General features: G+C 47.7%; 1 protein-coding gene across 1 annotated transcript in view; it reads right to left on the reverse strand.

Annotated features, from left to right (window-relative positions):
- Positions 1-16,791, reverse strand: part of dlec1 (DLEC1 cilia and flagella associated protein) — a 177,153-nt gene that overhangs the window by 39,177 nt on the left and 121,185 nt on the right. The window contains exons 23-27 of the mRNA XM_060825652.1: positions 8,776-8,929; positions 7,190-7,300; positions 6,463-6,593; positions 6,190-6,369; positions 2,103-2,179 (exon numbers count right to left, since the gene is read on the reverse strand). Coding sequence (XP_060681635.1) covers positions 2,103-2,179; positions 6,190-6,369; positions 6,463-6,593; positions 7,190-7,300; positions 8,776-8,929 — 653 coding nt within the window. The remainder of the gene's footprint in view (positions 1-2,102; positions 2,180-6,189; positions 6,370-6,462; positions 6,594-7,189; positions 7,301-8,775; positions 8,930-16,791) is intronic.

Genomic DNA, 16,791 nt, shown 5'->3' on the forward strand with positions numbered 1-16,791 from the left:
ACAATTGGAGCCAAAACATCCGCGTTGCTGTGACACAGCCACCAGGAAGAGTGGCCCTAGCCATAAAATTGGCTCCTCCTTCCACTTCGCCAGCCTAACTGGGTGAGACCATCTTCATTCTCAAAATTGCAGAAGGAATCTATGCGCACTCCTATTTTGAGGTGAACTTGCAAAATCATTTCTGCGTCTGATAGAGCCTCTTGACTTGCAAACCCTACCACCACCTTTAAAAGGACAACGAATCTGTTGACAGACGGCATGCTAGGTGACCTAACAATATGCATGAACTCAGGACTGCCAACACACTAAAAAGTCAGACTCCCAACACGCACTAGATAGCTCAGCCCAAAGTGTTTAATCTTTATTTTCTTCTAAACAGAACTGCAGAATCATTCTACATTCTTCAGACAGGGAGGTCAGGATGTCTGTTTAGTATCTTACCTGAAAGATGGCTTCACTAATACTGCAATACTCCCTTAGCCTAAGTTAATATGCTCAATGTTATTGAGTTAAGCTGACACAACCTGCATTACTCTCAACACTGAGAAAAGGATGTTGTTAGGTTAAGCTCCACATAAAACTGCGTTGATATTTTGGCACAAACTTGGAGGGATACTGCTTCACAGAATGAACCTGTTGGAGGCCAAGTCTGCCTGTGGACATCAAAGGTTCCAATGGCACTATTTGAAGAACAGGAAGTTCTCTGGGTGACCTGGTCAATTTCCTCCACTAATCAATGACGACCAAAAACAGATCGATGTTGAGGGTTATTTAGGTTAAATCATGAAGAAGTAGGAGGCCACTAAGCCATTGGGCCTGCACTGGCTCTCTGACAAAGCTATTGATTAATCTCAGAATCTGTCAAGAGAGACGTGGCCTTTCAAAACAATATAAAGTATCTGTAAGGGACTATTCTGGCACGTAGTTAGTGTAATTTCTAATGTAATAGGCCAGAAGGTCTAGGTTCAAGTCCCACCTACAAATCAGCTATGTCTGAATTGGTTGATTAAAACACATTTTATAAAGTATTCCTTTGTTTTTTATTTTTGGTCTGTGGTATTTTAGTTTTATTCATCCGGGAATGTGTGCAAGAATTATAGAATTCCTACAGTGTGAAAGCAGGCCATTCAGTCCATCAAGTCCACACCGACCCTCTGAAAATCATCCAACCTAGACCGACCCTCTTACCCTAACCCTGTAACTCTACATTTCCCATGGCTACGCCACTGAGCCTGTACATTCCTGGATGCTATGGGCAATTCAGCATGGCCAATCCATCTAACCTGAAATCTTTGGACTGTGGAAGGAAACCAGAGCACCTAAAGGAAACCCACGCAGACACTGAGAGAAGGTCTGCACATTCGCCCAAGAGTTGAATTGAACCTAGGGCTCTGGTGGTGTGAGACTGCAGTGCTAACCACTGTCCCACCGTGCTACTGTAAGAAACCATCTCAAGATATTCCATGAACCTCTCACCCAGACTATTAATGCTAACCTGATGTTTTCCAGTCTATTGGTAGATTAGTCATCCTTAATTGTGTTCTCCCTTTATCACAAATATCCAATATTTCTTCTTGTATACTATGTGCTACATTGTGGCATCATATGAACCCAGTACGACACACTGGTAGAGGTGGCAAATGCCACAAGATATAAGGAGCCATCATCTCACAAGAAAATACAGTATATTGCCATTCTTTCATTGTCATTGAACACAATCCTGGAACTGCTACCCCTCATCACTTGGACTGCAGCTTTTTCAAGAAAGCAGCTTAGCACCATCTTCTTATGAACAATCAAAAATGCAGAATAAATGCTGGACCAAAGTTCACATCCAATGGACAACCAAAGGCCTGTGGAGAAATACTGAGCTAATGTGGATCTATCAGGTGGACAACTTGTGTGTGGGATTTGCTGGCTGGGCCAGTATTTATTGCCCATCCTTAGCTCCCCATGAAAAGAGTTGCCTTCTCAAACTGTTGCAGCCCACATTTCAGATCTTGAGACTCAGGCTTTATCCTGAGTTACCTGTAGATCAGCAATCTTGCAATATTATTTAATTGACATAGTTGCTGCAATAGTATTATGGGTTGTGTTCTTACCACGCTGTAGTTGATTCTGTGACTTGCTTGGACCTTCTGTAAGGCTCACTGTTCTTTTAAGGAGTGGTGTTCTGGACCTTAAATATGTGAAAAGAATCCAGAATTATCCTTTCAATATACTGCTGAGAATATAAAATTGTTGGGAATCACAGGAGCAATGATAGAAAATGGGAATATTGTGGTCATCTGTTGTGATTCCTTGGATGGTTCAGTGTTAAATTTTGATTGATAATTGCTCTGCGAAGGGGAGGCTTTACTGCATTCAAGATACTATATAAATGCATGTTGCTGTTATTTGGAATCTGGGTCAGTCGTAAATGTTAAATATAACTGAAATTAGGAGATGTTACTGGAGAAATGATTTTGGTGCAGCATAACAGAAAGTGCCAATTTGGCAGCTAGTGACATAACTGTGAAGATGGGAGAACTAGAGACTGGATCCAGAATAAGCTGGAGTTATGGTAAGGGAGAGTTGCAGGAGGCAGAATAGAGGAATTGTAGAACTGGAGGAAATTACAGAGATAGGAAGCAGTGTGGTCAACAAATACGCAATATTGGAGGACCAAGAGCCAATGTATCATAACATTAAGGAGTGAGTGCGACAAAAGGAGGCCACTCAATCCATTATGTCTGTGCTGGCTGTCTTCAAGAGTAATTCATCTAGTCTTTTCCTTTTAGCACTTTTTCCTCCACGTCTGTGGACGGCACAGTGGCACAGTGGTTAGCACTGCTGCCTCACAGTGCCAGAGACCTGGGTTCAATTCCTGCCTTGGGCAACTGTCTGTGTGGAGTTTGCACATTCTCCCTGTGTCTGCGTGGGTTTCCTCCGGGTACTCCGGTTTCCTCCCACAGTCACAAAGATGTGCAGTTAGGTGAATTGGCTAAATTGCCTGTAGTGTCAGGTGAAGGGGTAAATGTAGGGGAATGGGTCTGGGTGGGTTGCTCTTCAGAGGGTCAGTGTGGACTTGTTGGGCTGAAGGGCCTGTTACCACACGTTTGAGGCGGCACGGTGGCACAGTGGTTAGCACTGCTGCCTCACAGCGCCAGGGACCTGGGTTCAATTCCCGCCTCAGGCGACTGACTGTGTGGAGTTTGCACGTTCTCCCCGTGTCTGCGTGGGTTTCCTCCGGGTGCTCCGGTTTCCTCCCACAGTCCAAAGATGTGCGGGTCAGGTGAATTGGCCATGCTAAATTGCCCGTAGTGTTAGGTAAGGGGTATATGTAGGGGTATGGGTGGGTTGTCGCTTCGGCGGGTCGGTGTGGACTTGTTGGGCCGAAGGGCCTGTTTCCACACTGTAAGTCATCTAATCACACTGTAATTAATCTAATCCTCAAAGTGGTGTCCTCTGATTCTCAATCCTTTCATCATTGGAACAGTTTCTCCTGGGTGTGAATCCCCTGTCAACCTTTCCTTCACCAATGTGATGAGCTCTAGCTTCTCTAATCTAATCATTCAACTTCCTCATTCCTGGAACCATTTTCATACATCTTTTATAATGTCTTTTCATCCTTTCTAAAGAATGGTGCCCAGAACTGGAGGCAGCTCAGTACGCAATATTTCAAGGTGATCTATATGGGTTTATCATAAATAGCCTAGCTTTGCTCTCAATTTCCCAACTTATAATGTCCAGATCCTGCATGTTTTAATAACTGGCCTTTCAACCTGTCCTGCCACCTTTAACCATTTGTGCACAGATCCCTCTGTTTCTACACCTCCTTTAGAATTGTACTTTTCATTTTATAGTGCCTCACCATGCTTTTTTTACCAAAATTCACACCTCTCTGCAATACATTTAATCTCTCCCCGACAAGACCCACTTCTTGATCAACCAAGAAATCAATAATTAGTTTCACTCACAGATGATAAAAGCAGAGGCAAGGATTTCATAGCAGTTAAAACAGGGCAGGGACAGAAACAAGTAATGGAAGTAGAAATTATTTGACATGGAGGAGTAATGGGGTCAGAAGCAAAGCGTACAGTCACATATAATGCTGAATTTGCAAAGTGTAGTCTATGACCACTTCACCCTGATGGAGGAGCAACTCTCCAAAAGCTTGTGATTTTAGATAAACCTCTTAGACTATAACCTGGCATCATGTGACTTAGTTTATGACTGATACGATGTGAGATAGACCCAGGATAGAGAGTTTGTGCAGGACTGAAAACATCAGCAAGGCAAAAGTGAGGACTACAGATGCTGGAAACCAGAGTTTAGATCAGAGTGGTGCTGGAAAAGCACAGCAGGTCAGGCAGCATCCGAGGAGCAGGAAAATCGACGTTTCCTGATGAAGGGCTTTTGCCCGAAACATCGACTTTCCTGCTCCTCGGATGCTGCCTGACTTGTGCTTTTCCAGCACCACTCTGATCTGAAAACATCAGCATAACTCTGCTCAATGTTTAGCTAGCGTAATTTTCAGCTCATCCAACATTAAATATTGTGAAGCAGTAAGATACAGTAGAGGCAGCAGAGGGGACAAGCTACAACGCGGCAAAAAATGATCCCCTAACTGGAGAGAATATCGTAAATGTGAGGAGCAAATGAGGAAGGGTTTGATCTTTGTGATATTCCTGAAGTGATATTGCAAGGATGGGAATGAGAGTCATGGCTGGAAATGATGGATCTCTGTTGAAGCAGCTCAGACATGCATCAAACAAAGAACTTTACCTCCACCTGCCCCTAATGTAGACAACAAAGGACAGGCACTGGAAATAGATGGATCTGGTGGCCTCTACTCAAGGCATCAGGCAGGCCAAGAAGAGAAAGGAGGAATAGAAAATCCTCCGTGGGTAAAGTACACAGAAAATACTATTCTTGGTTTTGTTTAGGAGCCTTTCTTTGTGGTGGGAGAGCTGGGAACAGATTTGAAAGGCAGTTTCTGGGTCTCAGAGATGACATTAGAGGAAAGGGAAATTACTGATGATTGCAAGAATTGAGGGGTTGAGGCTGAGGTTTTCTTTAAAGAAGAATTGCAATTGTGCATTTGAAAAGGGTTAGACCCTGAAGAAAGGGAAGCATTTATAATGTCAGTTTGTATGGGAGTCAGATGGGGACGTTTGCTTTTCAGGGATTTAGTGGGAATATAGCAAGGTCTCAAAATTTATGGTGACTTCTCATGTTTGGATGCTATCAATGCAAGGAAACACGTGTAGAAGAAACTAACGCAAAAAAATTATAAAATTTATCAGTTGCTTATGTGTTACAACATTCAAATGTCAGTTAGTTCAGCTGGCTGGATAGCTGGTTTGGCATGCAGAGTGACACCAGTAGCTGAGGTTACCACGGAAATCCCCTCTTCTCAACCTCACCCCTCACCTGAGGTGTGGTGACCCTCAGGTTAAACTCAGCACCAGTTATCTCTCTCTCTCTCTCTAATGAGCAAGTAGCACTGTGGTGCCCTGGATTGTGGTGACTTTATCTTAGAACACTGAAATAATGAAAATAGAGGGTGCACAAGATGCCATAAACACTGATATCTCAGAAGACTACATGAGATTAAAAGTAAGAAATTTAGCAAAGACAGCATGAAAGCTATTCTTTTTACAGAGAGGGTTGTAACTGAAATGGAAACCATGTTAATGTTATTTTGATATTGCAGTGTAAAGAGATATACTGACAAAGAATTTCATTGTTGGGGGAACAGCCATTCATGGTTCATTCCCCATGCCAATGCCTTGACCAGTCAGAGTCGATTTGTCTGATTTAAAATTAAAAAAAGCTTGGATGTTATCCTTTTCCTGGTGCGTTCTCCGTGGCAATACCTCAGCCAGAGTATATTTTCCAACACATTAGCACCCTCTTGTCATGCAGTGTGAATTGTTATTCCCTGTAAGATTTGGTATTCCTGCCATTCTGTCCTGACGTAGGCCAGATGACAAGCACTGAAAGCGTGTTTCTTTTTCAGCAATACTCTATAACGTAAGTATGTTACTGCTTGCGTGGAGAATAAGGATGTGTAGGCTGGTCAGACAAAACAGTTGTGTTATGATTTATGAGTAATTCTATTTGACTATTTAGATATGTAAAATTCTGGTTGAACAGTGTGGGAAATACAAATACCTCAAACCCTGGTTTTGCGACGTTACTTACTGATTACTTGACTGACTAACTGCCAGCCTGCTGACTGAGGGGGGCACTGGAGAGCAGCTGCTAAAGTAGTCCACTTCCAGATTGAACGCTGCTGGAATGGCAGTGTTGTTGGTGATCAACAGCTGCCTCTTCATTGTGCCATGCACCATTACCTCACTGAAATTCAAAAGTAGCGAGTTGCTGTGTAAAGAAGACATGAGCAATCAGGATTGCACGTTGTGCATAATTATAACCATTTAAATTATGAACAGAGAAAGCAGTCCCAAGGATTACCTCTCCTCGTTGCTGTCAGCAGGAATGCTGTAAGTGATGTTCAGGCCCTTTGGCTTAGCCAGTATCTCCAGCAGAAGAGGTTCTTTCATCTCCTCTACTATGCATGAGAGCATCAAACCACTCAATTCACGCTACAAGGAAGGATCACATTACTCAAAGACAGCATCATTGAGGTTTGCTTGCAGCAAGCTGAAGACATAAACCAGAATATTCATAATTGCTTTGAAATCTAATGATATGTGCACTTTAAAACCGAACAAACAAGTTGCTATTGTGTTTTTTTCCAGCCTGAGGATTGCCAATCTTCCAGGATTGTCCTGGTGTCTTCAGGAATTGATAATTAATCTCCAAGAGACACTGCAACACACCTGGAAGAAAAGGCACAGAGGATTTGAAGAATTCTTTCACCATTTGGGGAAGAATGTCTGTGCAGCTGACACTCATGCATCATCCAATTGGCTAATGAAAATCTATTTATCTTCAGCTGTGAGAAGGCATTGCATCGTGAGAATGGACAAATCAACCAATCAGCGTGGGAAGGACGAAGAGACAGGGCAGTTAGAGGGAGGAGGTTGTGTGATGTAGCTCCAGGAACACATCCTATTGAGTGCGAATCATTGGACAACTTCCTCAGAGGCTGTAGAAACGGGATTGTAATATTATAAATCCCTCATAATAACACGTCAGCACTGCTAGTGCTGACTTGATGATGTTCCTGTACACTCACCATGCTATAAGCTGTTAATTCCACACACGCTGTGACTTCTTCATTTGGCCCCAGAGTGTAACTTGCTGCAGAGACGGTGACTCTATATCGATGAGCTTCACTTTCATGCAACTTATTGACAAAGATGGACACATATGATCAAATCAGTATCATCAAGGAGTCATTGATTTTCAACAACATGGAAAAAGCCCTTCAGCATGTCAGGTCTGCACTGTCATCAACCACCTTTCTATTCTAATCCCATTTGTCCAGTACATGGCTTGTTCTAATCAACCTGTTCAGAGTTGTCATTACAAATGGACACTACCACTCTGCCACATGAATTTCCACCTGTAGCCTTGTACACCTGATGGGGATCTACGGTTTACATGCTTTAACAAGACAGAGGTCCGCTGACCCGAGAGACTTTGTGCCACAACACTGTTAAAACAATGGAGATTACAATAAATTTCAAAGATGTATGTGGCATTGTTAGCATAATGTATCTGAATGCACACTTATGGGACAGGCCAGCATTTAGTGCATGTCATTGTACTTAAAAATAAGGGCAAGAATTTTGAAATCAAGATGTTGGGGTTGATGAATGGAACTGGGTATGATTAGATACAAGCACCATGCCTCTGGATGATATAAAGAAGTGAGGACTGCCGATGCTGGAGATCACAGTCTAGATGAGAGTAGTGTTGGAAAAGCACAGCTGGTCATTTCGGGCAAAAGCCCTTCATCAGGGCTTTTCCTGCTCCTCAGATGCTGCCTAACCTGCTGTGCTTTTCCAGCACCACTCTAATCTAGACTCTGATATAAACTTGTAGACAACTCTCTCCTTGAAGAATTCGCCTTTGAAATTTTTCAATATTTACATTCAGGGTAAACTAACAATTCAAAAATGTGTGTACAGTTTTAAATAGAGGTCAAAAATTTTCAGGCAGCTCATCACAAATTCACAAGATAATTGTGGACAAGAAAATTAATTCAACACATTTTATGATTAGATTAGATTCCCTACAGTGTGGAAACTGGCCCAGCCAGTCCACACCAACCCTCCAAACAGTAACCCACCCAGACCCAATTCCCTCTGCACCTACCACTACGGGCAATTTAGCATGGCCAATTCACCTGACCTGCACATCTCTGGACTCTTAGTTCACTCACCTAGAATGACCGTGGTATCAAAAATAGGCTACCAGCACCATCCAATCAACTCATCCATAAACCATTCAACAGTGTAACAATCTACATGGCCCTTCTCATAGTCTCAGAGTAGGAAGGGGGAATGGCTTCTTGAGGTCAAAGATAAATAGGTATGATACGTTGGTTAAACCATATATCTTGAAAAGAAAATGTGATATTAATATTAACTGAAAATAGTACCTGATCAGGTTGATGAACTGCTCGATGAGATGGTTCTCACACATTATAGCACCTCATGTTCAAGCAATAGATAAAGAAAGACTGCGCAAAATATATGCTGCATGGTGTGTGTACCTACACCACATGGACTACAGCTGTTTAAGAAGGCAGGATTACATCACTGGATTAGTACTGCAATTGTTTGCCTATGTGCTTAGGGCTTTTCTCAGACTTACCTCTCCCCACGTATATTTTGTTGGTAGTAATGTCTGGTTGAAGATTTTCACTGTCTCCTGTGCAGGGATCCCAACGTAGATATCTTTGAAAGTGACTGTAGAGGACAGCAGGCACACCTGAACTGCCTGGACTTCAGCCTTCACTGCAATATGACTAGTGAGGAAAACAGTAGTTATCAAAGCTTTTATTCTGCTCTGTACCCACTTTCTAAATGCTGTATTTTAGGTAGGACATTAAACCCATGCCCCTGCAATCTCAGGCTGATGTAGAAGCTCTGAAGGTGAACAAGGGAGGATTCCCTGGTAGGCTAAGATAAAAGGTAGGGAGGAGGGACTTGGGGGAGGGGCATCTCCATCACCCCTCCCCCAAGTCCCTCCTCCCTACCTTTTATCTTAGCCTGCCTGGCACCCTCTCCTCATTCCTGATGAAGGGCTCTGGCCCGAAACGTCAAATTTCCTGTTCCTTGGATGCTGCCTGACCTGCTGTGCTTTAACCAGCAACACATTTTCAGCTCTGATCTCCAGCATCTGCAGACCTCACTTTTTACTCGAGGATTCCCTGGTATGCTGGCCAACAATTATCCCTCAATCAAATTACTGAAAACAGAGACATTGCTGCAATGGTAATGTCATATGACTTTGCCAAGTCTTTGAGTGGAACTTAATGCCCTTCCCTGTGGTGAGCTTGATGGAATGGAATTATGGTGGCTCAGTGGTTAGCACTGCTGCCTCACAGTGCCAGGGACCTGTGGGTGATTAGGATAGAATGAGGGGCTGTATCTGGACAGGGTACTCTTTGGAGGTCAGTGCAGACTTGATGGGCATGAATAGCCTTTTTCTGCACTGTATCAGGATTACTTGATCAGACAGGAGTGCATGAGGTAGGGAATCTGTCTTCCCACCTCAACTTGGATTACATCCAAGAACAGACCTCTACTGCCACTGCCAATTAAGACCTTTCAGTAGCAGTGCATTAACATAATGACTGATTGAGAGGATTAGCATCAGGAAGGGGACAGATTCTCATTGAGAATCACCCCATCCTTGCTGTCGACCACCCTTGCCAACAACTCCCTCTCGCCATCATCCCTGGGATACAGGAACAGTATGAGATGGAATATAATATCGGTAATATCGGTAAAAGAGGCAGCATGGATTTCGGTCATCTGCCTTCTAGCTCATGTCACTTCCATTCAAACCTGCTCTGATTTCCTCCTGCTTATGTTGTACCATCAGCATCAACAACAATACATTCTATCCCTTCATTCAAGTAATTGATTTAGAACATAGAACATATAGCGCAGAACAGGCCCTTCGGCCCTCGATGTTGCACCGACCTGTGAACTATTCTCAGCTTGTCCCCCTACACTATCCCAAAATCATCCATGTGCTTATCTAAGGATTGTTTAAATCTCCCTAATGTGGCTGAGTTGACTACATTGGCAGGTAGGGCATTCTACGCCCTTACCACTCTCTGCATAAAGAATATGCCTCTTCTGTCTTAAATCTATCACCCCTCAATTTGTAGTTATGACCCCTCATACATGCTGACGTCATCATTAGATTATATTACTTACAGTGTGGAAACAGGCCCTTCGGCCCAACAAGTCCACACCAACCTGCCGAAGCACAATCCACCCATTCCCCTACCTTTACCCCTGTACCTAACACTACAGGCAATTTTAGCATGGCCAATTCACCTGACCTGCACATCCGGAGCACCAGGAGGAAACCCACACAGACACGGGGAGAATGTGCAAACTCCACACAGTCAGTCGCATGAGTCGGGAATTGAACCCGGGTCTCTAGCGCTGTGAGGCAGCAGTGCTAACCACAGTGCCACCGTGCCGCCCACTATCCTAGGAAAAGGACTTTCACTGTCTACCCTATCTAATCCTTTGATCATCTTATATGTCTCTACCAAATCCCCTCTTAGCCTTCTTCTTTCCAATGAGAACAGATCCAAGTCTCTTTTCCTTTCCTCATATGACCTTCCCTCCAGTCCAGGCAACATCCTGGTAAATCTCCTCTGCAGCTTTTCCAATGCTTCCACATCCTTCCCGAACTATGGGGACCAGAACTGTACACAATATTCCAAGTGTGACCGCACTAGTGTTTTGTATAGTTGCAGCATGATTGTTATTGTGAATAGTTAATGCCCCAGCTCTGATCCCTGTGGCACTCTACTAGTTACAGTTTGCTAACCTGAAAATGACCAACCTATTTCAATTCTATGCTTCTTGCTCAATAGCCCCTCCCAATCTCCTTTCTCTCCCAGCACCAGCCCCCCTCCAACCATAAGACCATAAGACATAGGAGTGGAAGTAAGGCCATTCGGCCCATCGAGTCCACTCCGCCATTTAATCATGGCTGATGGGCATTTCAACTCCATTTACCAGCGTTCTCCCTGTAGCCCTTAATTCCTCGAGACAACAAGAATCACACCATATCCAACCCTCACCCAGCACATGCCGTCACCCCTCCCCCTCCCAACCATCAGAACAACTCCAAAACCTCACCCTGAGCCTTGCCACATATTCACTAGCTCCCCACCCCATGACCTTGAACTCTCTGAGGCCAAACAGCCTGTCCTCAGGATCGGGCTCACGTTTGTGCCCCTCCACCTGCACCATGGCGAGTTCTGGAACCGCCACAACGTGGAACTCTTCCTTCACCACCTCTGCCTCCGTGCCTTCTTCTTTGACAAAAACTTCCAACCTCCCTCTGAGGACCCCTTCTTCTGCTTCCCACCTTACCCATGCACTCGGTCACCTCCCCACCGACCTTGTGGCCGGCCTACACCTCTTCATTGCAGACTGCCGACATGACACTTTCTTCACCCTCCTCACCCTCTCCAACCTCACCTCCTCCAACATCACTCCCTCCGAACATGCAACACTCCACTCACTCCGCACCAATCCAATCCCGCTGACAAAGGCAGGGTTGTGGTCTGGTGGATGGACCTCTATGTCGCAGAGGCCAAACACCAACTCTCCGATACCGCATCTTAACGTCCACTTACCCACGACCCCACTGCGACCCATCAGGCCAAAATCACTTGCACTGTCCGTGCCCTCATTGCCTCAGGTGATCTCCCCTACACTGCCTCCAAACTCATAGTCCTCCAGCCCCACACTGCTGGTTCTACCTGCTCCCCAAGATCCACAAGCCCAACTACCTTGGCCGACCCATCGTCTCGGCATGCTCCTGCCGCACCGAATTCATCTCGCCTTACCTCAACTCCATCTTAGCCCCCTTGGTTCAGGCACCTCCCACCTATATCCACAACACCAAGCATGCCCTTCATCTCTTCAGTAAGTTGCAGTTCCCTGGCCCTCAGTGCTTTATCTTCACTATGGACATGAGTCCTTATACACGTCTGTACCCGACATGGATGGCCTCCAGACCCTCCACTTCTTCTTCTCCAACAGTTCTGGTTCTCACCCTCAACAATTTTTCCTTTAGCTCCTCCCATTTTCTCCAAATCCAGGGTGTGGCCATGGTACCCAGATGGGCCCCAGCTACGCCCTTCTTCTTTGTTAGCTAAGTCGAACAGTCCCTCTTTAGTACCAACACAGGCACAGTGCCACAACTCTTCCACCGTTGCAGTCATCGATGTATTGGTGCAGCATCCTGCACCCAGGCTGAACTGGAGCAGTTCATCAACTTTGTCCACAACTTCCACCCTGCCCTCAAATTCACTTGATCCATCTCAGACTCCTGTTCCCCTTTCTTGACCTCTCCATTTCTATGCTGAAAATGTGTTGCTGGAAAAGCGCAGCAGGTCAGGCAGCATCCAAGGAGCAGGAGAATCGACATTTCAGGCATGAGCCCTTCTTCAGGAATGAGGAGAGTGTACCAAGCAGGCTAAGATAAAGTGTAGGGAGGAGGGACTTGGGGGAGGGGCGATAGGTGGAAGGAGGTTAAGCTGAGGGTGATAGGCCAGAGTGGGGGTGGGGGCGGAGAGGTCAGGAAGAAGATTGCAGGTTAGGAAATTGGTGCTGAGTTTGAGGGTTGGGACTGAGACAAGGTGGGGGGAGGGGAAATGAGGAAACTGGAGAAATCTGAATTCATCCCTTGTGGTTGGAGGGTACCTAGGCAGAAGATGAGGCACTCTTCCTCCAGCCGTCGTGTTGCTATGGTCTGGCGATGGAGGAGTCCAAGGACCTGCATGTCCTTGGTGGAGAGGGAGGGGGGGGTTGGAGTGTTGAGCCATGGGGTGGTTGGGTTGGTTGGTCCGGGTGTCCCAGAGGTGTTCCCTGAAACGTTCCACAAGAGGGCGACCTATCTCCCCAATATAGAGGAGGCCACATTGGGTGCAGCGGATGCAGTAAATGAGTAAATGATGTGTGTGGAGGTGCAGGTGAATTTGTGGCGGATATGGAAGGATCCCTTGGGACCTTGGAGGGAAGTAAGGGGGAGGTGTGGGTGCAAGTTTTCATTTCTTGCGGTTGCAGGGAAAGGTGCCGGGAGTGGAGATTGGGTTGGTGGGGGGTGTGGACTTGACAAGGGAGTCACAGAGGGAGTGGTCTTTTCGGAACGCTGATAGGGGAGGGGAGGGGAATATATCCCTGGTGGTGGGGTCCGTTTGGAGGTGGTGGAAATGACGACGGATGATGTGATATATATGGAGGTTGGTGGGGTGGTAGGTGAGGACCAGTGGGGTTCTGTCCTGGTGGCAGTTGGAGGGGCGGGGCTCAAGGGCGGAGAAGCGAGAAGTGGAGGAGATGCGGTGGAGGGCATCGTCGATCATGTCTGGTGGGAAATTGCAGTCTTTGAAGAAGGAGGCCATCTGGGCTGTGCGGTGTTGGAATTGGTCCTCCTGGGAGCAGATGCAGTGGAGACAAAGGAATTGGGAATATGGGACGGCGTTTTTACAGGGGGCAGGGTGGGAGAAGGTGTAGTCTAGGTAGCTGTGGGAGTTGGTCGGTTTATAGTAAATGTCTGTGTTGATTCGGTCGCCCGAGATAAAAGTGGAGAGGTCTAGGAAGGGGAGGGAGGAGTCTGAGACGGTCCAGGTAAATTTGAGGTCGGGGTGGAAGGTGTTAGTAAAGTGGACGAACTGTTCAACCTCCTCGTGGGAGCACGAGGCAGCGCCGATACAGTCATCGATGTAGTGGAGGAAAAGGTGGGGGGTGGTGCCAGTGTAGCTGCAGAAGATGGACTGTTCCACATATCCTACGAAGAGGCAGGCATAGCTGGGGCCCATGCGGGTGCTCATGGCTACGCGTTTGGTTTGGAGGAAGTGGGAGGATTGGAAAGAGAAGTTGTTCAGGGTGAGGACCAGTTCAGTCAGTTGAAGGAGGGTGTCAGTGGAAGGGTACTGGTTGGTACAGCGGGAAAGGAAGAAGCGGAGGGCTTTGAGTCCTTCGTGATGGGGGATGGAGGTGTACAGGGACTGGATGTCCATGGTGAAGATAAGGCATTGGGGACCGGGGAAGCGAAAATCATGGAGGTGGTGGAGGGTGTGGGTGGTGTCCCGAACGTAGGTGGGGAGTTCTTGGACTAAGGGGGACAGGACCGTGTCGAGGTATGCAGAGATGAGTTCAGTGGGGCAGGAGCAGGCTGAGACAATGGGTCGGCCAGGGCAGGCAGGTTTGTAGATTTTGGGCAGGAGGTAGAAACGGGCAGTGTGGGGTTGTGGGGCTATGAGGTTGGAGACGGTGGATGGGAGATCCCCTGAGGTGATGAGGTTATGGATGGTCTGGGAGATGATGGTTTGGTGGTGGGAGGAGGGCTCATGATCAAGGGGGCAGTAGGAGGTGTCCGCGAGCTGGCATCTAGCCTCAGCGGTGTTAAGGTCAGTGCGCCAAACTACTACCGTGCCTCCCTTGTCTGCAGGTTTGATAGTAAGTTTGGGGTTGGAATGGAGGGATGTAGGGCTGCACGTTCCGAGGGTGAGAGGTTGGAGTGGGTGAGAGGGGTGGACAGGTTGAGGCGGCTAATATCGCGGCGGCAGTAGACTATGAAGAGATCGAGGGTGGGTAAGAGGCCAGCACGGGGTGTCCGGGTGGATGGGGTGTGTTGGAGGCAGGAGAAGGGGTCGTCAGAGGGTGGGCGCGAATCCTGGTTGAAGAAGTAGGCGCGGAGGCGAAGGCAGCGGAAGAATTGTTCGATGTCTCACCGCGTGTTAAACTCGTTAATCCGAGAGCGTAGGGGGATGAAGGTGAGGCCTCTGCTGAGGACTGATCTTTCATCCTCAGAGAGGGGGAGGTCTGGAGAGACTGGGAGCTATGACCTCGTGTGGGCCTGGAGCTGGGAGTGGAGGCAGGGTTAGGCGTGGGAATCGGGGCTGGGATGGAGATCGGGGCGGTGGTGGGGTTTGGCGTGGGGGCAGGGTTAGGCGTGGTGACAGAGATCTGCGTGGGGGCGGAGACGCATGCGGCGTGGTCGTTGTGCAGGTGAGTGATGTCACTGGGGACAGAAGTGGCTGAGGTGACGGCAACCCAGGGGGCGGACGTGGCTGTGGCGATGGCAGAAACGGTGTTGTTCCTGACAGCCGTGGACCCCACGGAGGCCGCGAATCTGTCGGCGATGGTCTTCCTGGCGATTATGGAGGCAGCTGTCTGGGTGGCGACCGTGGAGGCTGCAAGGTCGCTGGGGGTGGAAGTGATGTCATGGTTTGTGGCAGCTATTGCTGTACACCTCCATCCCCCATCACGAAGGACTCCAAGCCCTCCACTTCTTCCTTTCCCGCCGTACCAACCAGTACCCTTCCACTGACACCCTCCTTCAACTGACTGAACTGGTCCTCACTCTGAACAACTTCTCTTTTCAATCCTTCCACTTCCTCCAAACCAAAGGAGTTGCCATGAGCACCCGCATGGGCCCCAGCTATGCCTGCCTCTTCGTAGGATATGTGGAACAGTCCATCTTCCGCAGCTACACCGGCACCACCCCCCACCTTTTCCTCCGCTACATCGATGACTGTATCGGCGCTGCCTCGTGCTCCCACGAGGAGGTTGAACAGTTCATTCACTTTACCAACACCTTCCACCCCGACCTCAAATTTACCTGGACCGTCTCAGACTCCTCCCTCCCCTTCCTAGACCTCTCCATTTCTATCTTGGACAACCAAATCAACACAGACATTTACTATAAACCGACCAACTCCCACAGCTACCTAGACTACACCTTCTCCCACCTTGCCCCCTATAAAAACTCCATCCCATATTCCCAATTCCTTTGTCTCCACCGCATCTGCTCCCAGGAGGACCAGTTCCAATACCGAACAACCCAGATGGCCTCCTTCTTCAAAGACTGCAATTTCCCACCAGACATGATTGACAATGCTCTCCACCGTATCTCCTCCACTTCTAGCTCCTCCGCCCTTGAGCCCCGCCCCTCCAATCGCCACCAGGACAGAACCCCACTGGGGTCCTCACCTACCACCCCACCAACCTCCATATACATCATATCATCCGTCGTCATTTCCGCCACCTCCAAACGGACCCCACCACCAGGGATATATTTCCCTCCCCTCCCCTATCAGCGTTCCCAAAAGACCACTCCTTCCGTGACTCCCTTGTCAGGACCACACACCTCCACCAACCCAATCTCCACTCCCGGCACCTTCCCCCGCAACCGCAAGAAATGCAAAACTTGCACCCACACCTCCCCCCTCACTTCCCTCCAAGGTCCCAAGGGATACTTCCACATCCGCCACAAATTCACCTGCACCTCCACACACATCATTTACTGCATCCGCAGCACCCGATGTGGCCTCCTCTATATTGGGGAGACAGGTCGCCTACTTGCGGAACGTTTCAGAGAACACCTCTGGGACATCTGGACCAACCAACCCAACCACCCCATGGCTCAACACTCCAACCCCCCCCCCCCCACTTCACCAAGGACATGGAGGTCCTTGGACTCCTCCATCGCCAGACCATAGCAACACGACAGCTGGAGGAAGAGCGCCTCATCTTCTGCCTAGGTACCCTCCAACCACAAGGGATGAATGCAGACTTCTCCAGTTTCCTCATTTCCCCTCCCACCACCTTGTCTCAGTCCCAA

The sequence above is a fragment of the Hemiscyllium ocellatum genome, chromosome 5, assembly GCF_020745735.1.
Source record: "Hemiscyllium ocellatum isolate sHemOce1 chromosome 5, sHemOce1.pat.X.cur, whole genome shotgun sequence".
NCBI classification, from domain to species: Eukaryota; Metazoa; Chordata; class Chondrichthyes; order Orectolobiformes; family Hemiscylliidae; genus Hemiscyllium; species Hemiscyllium ocellatum.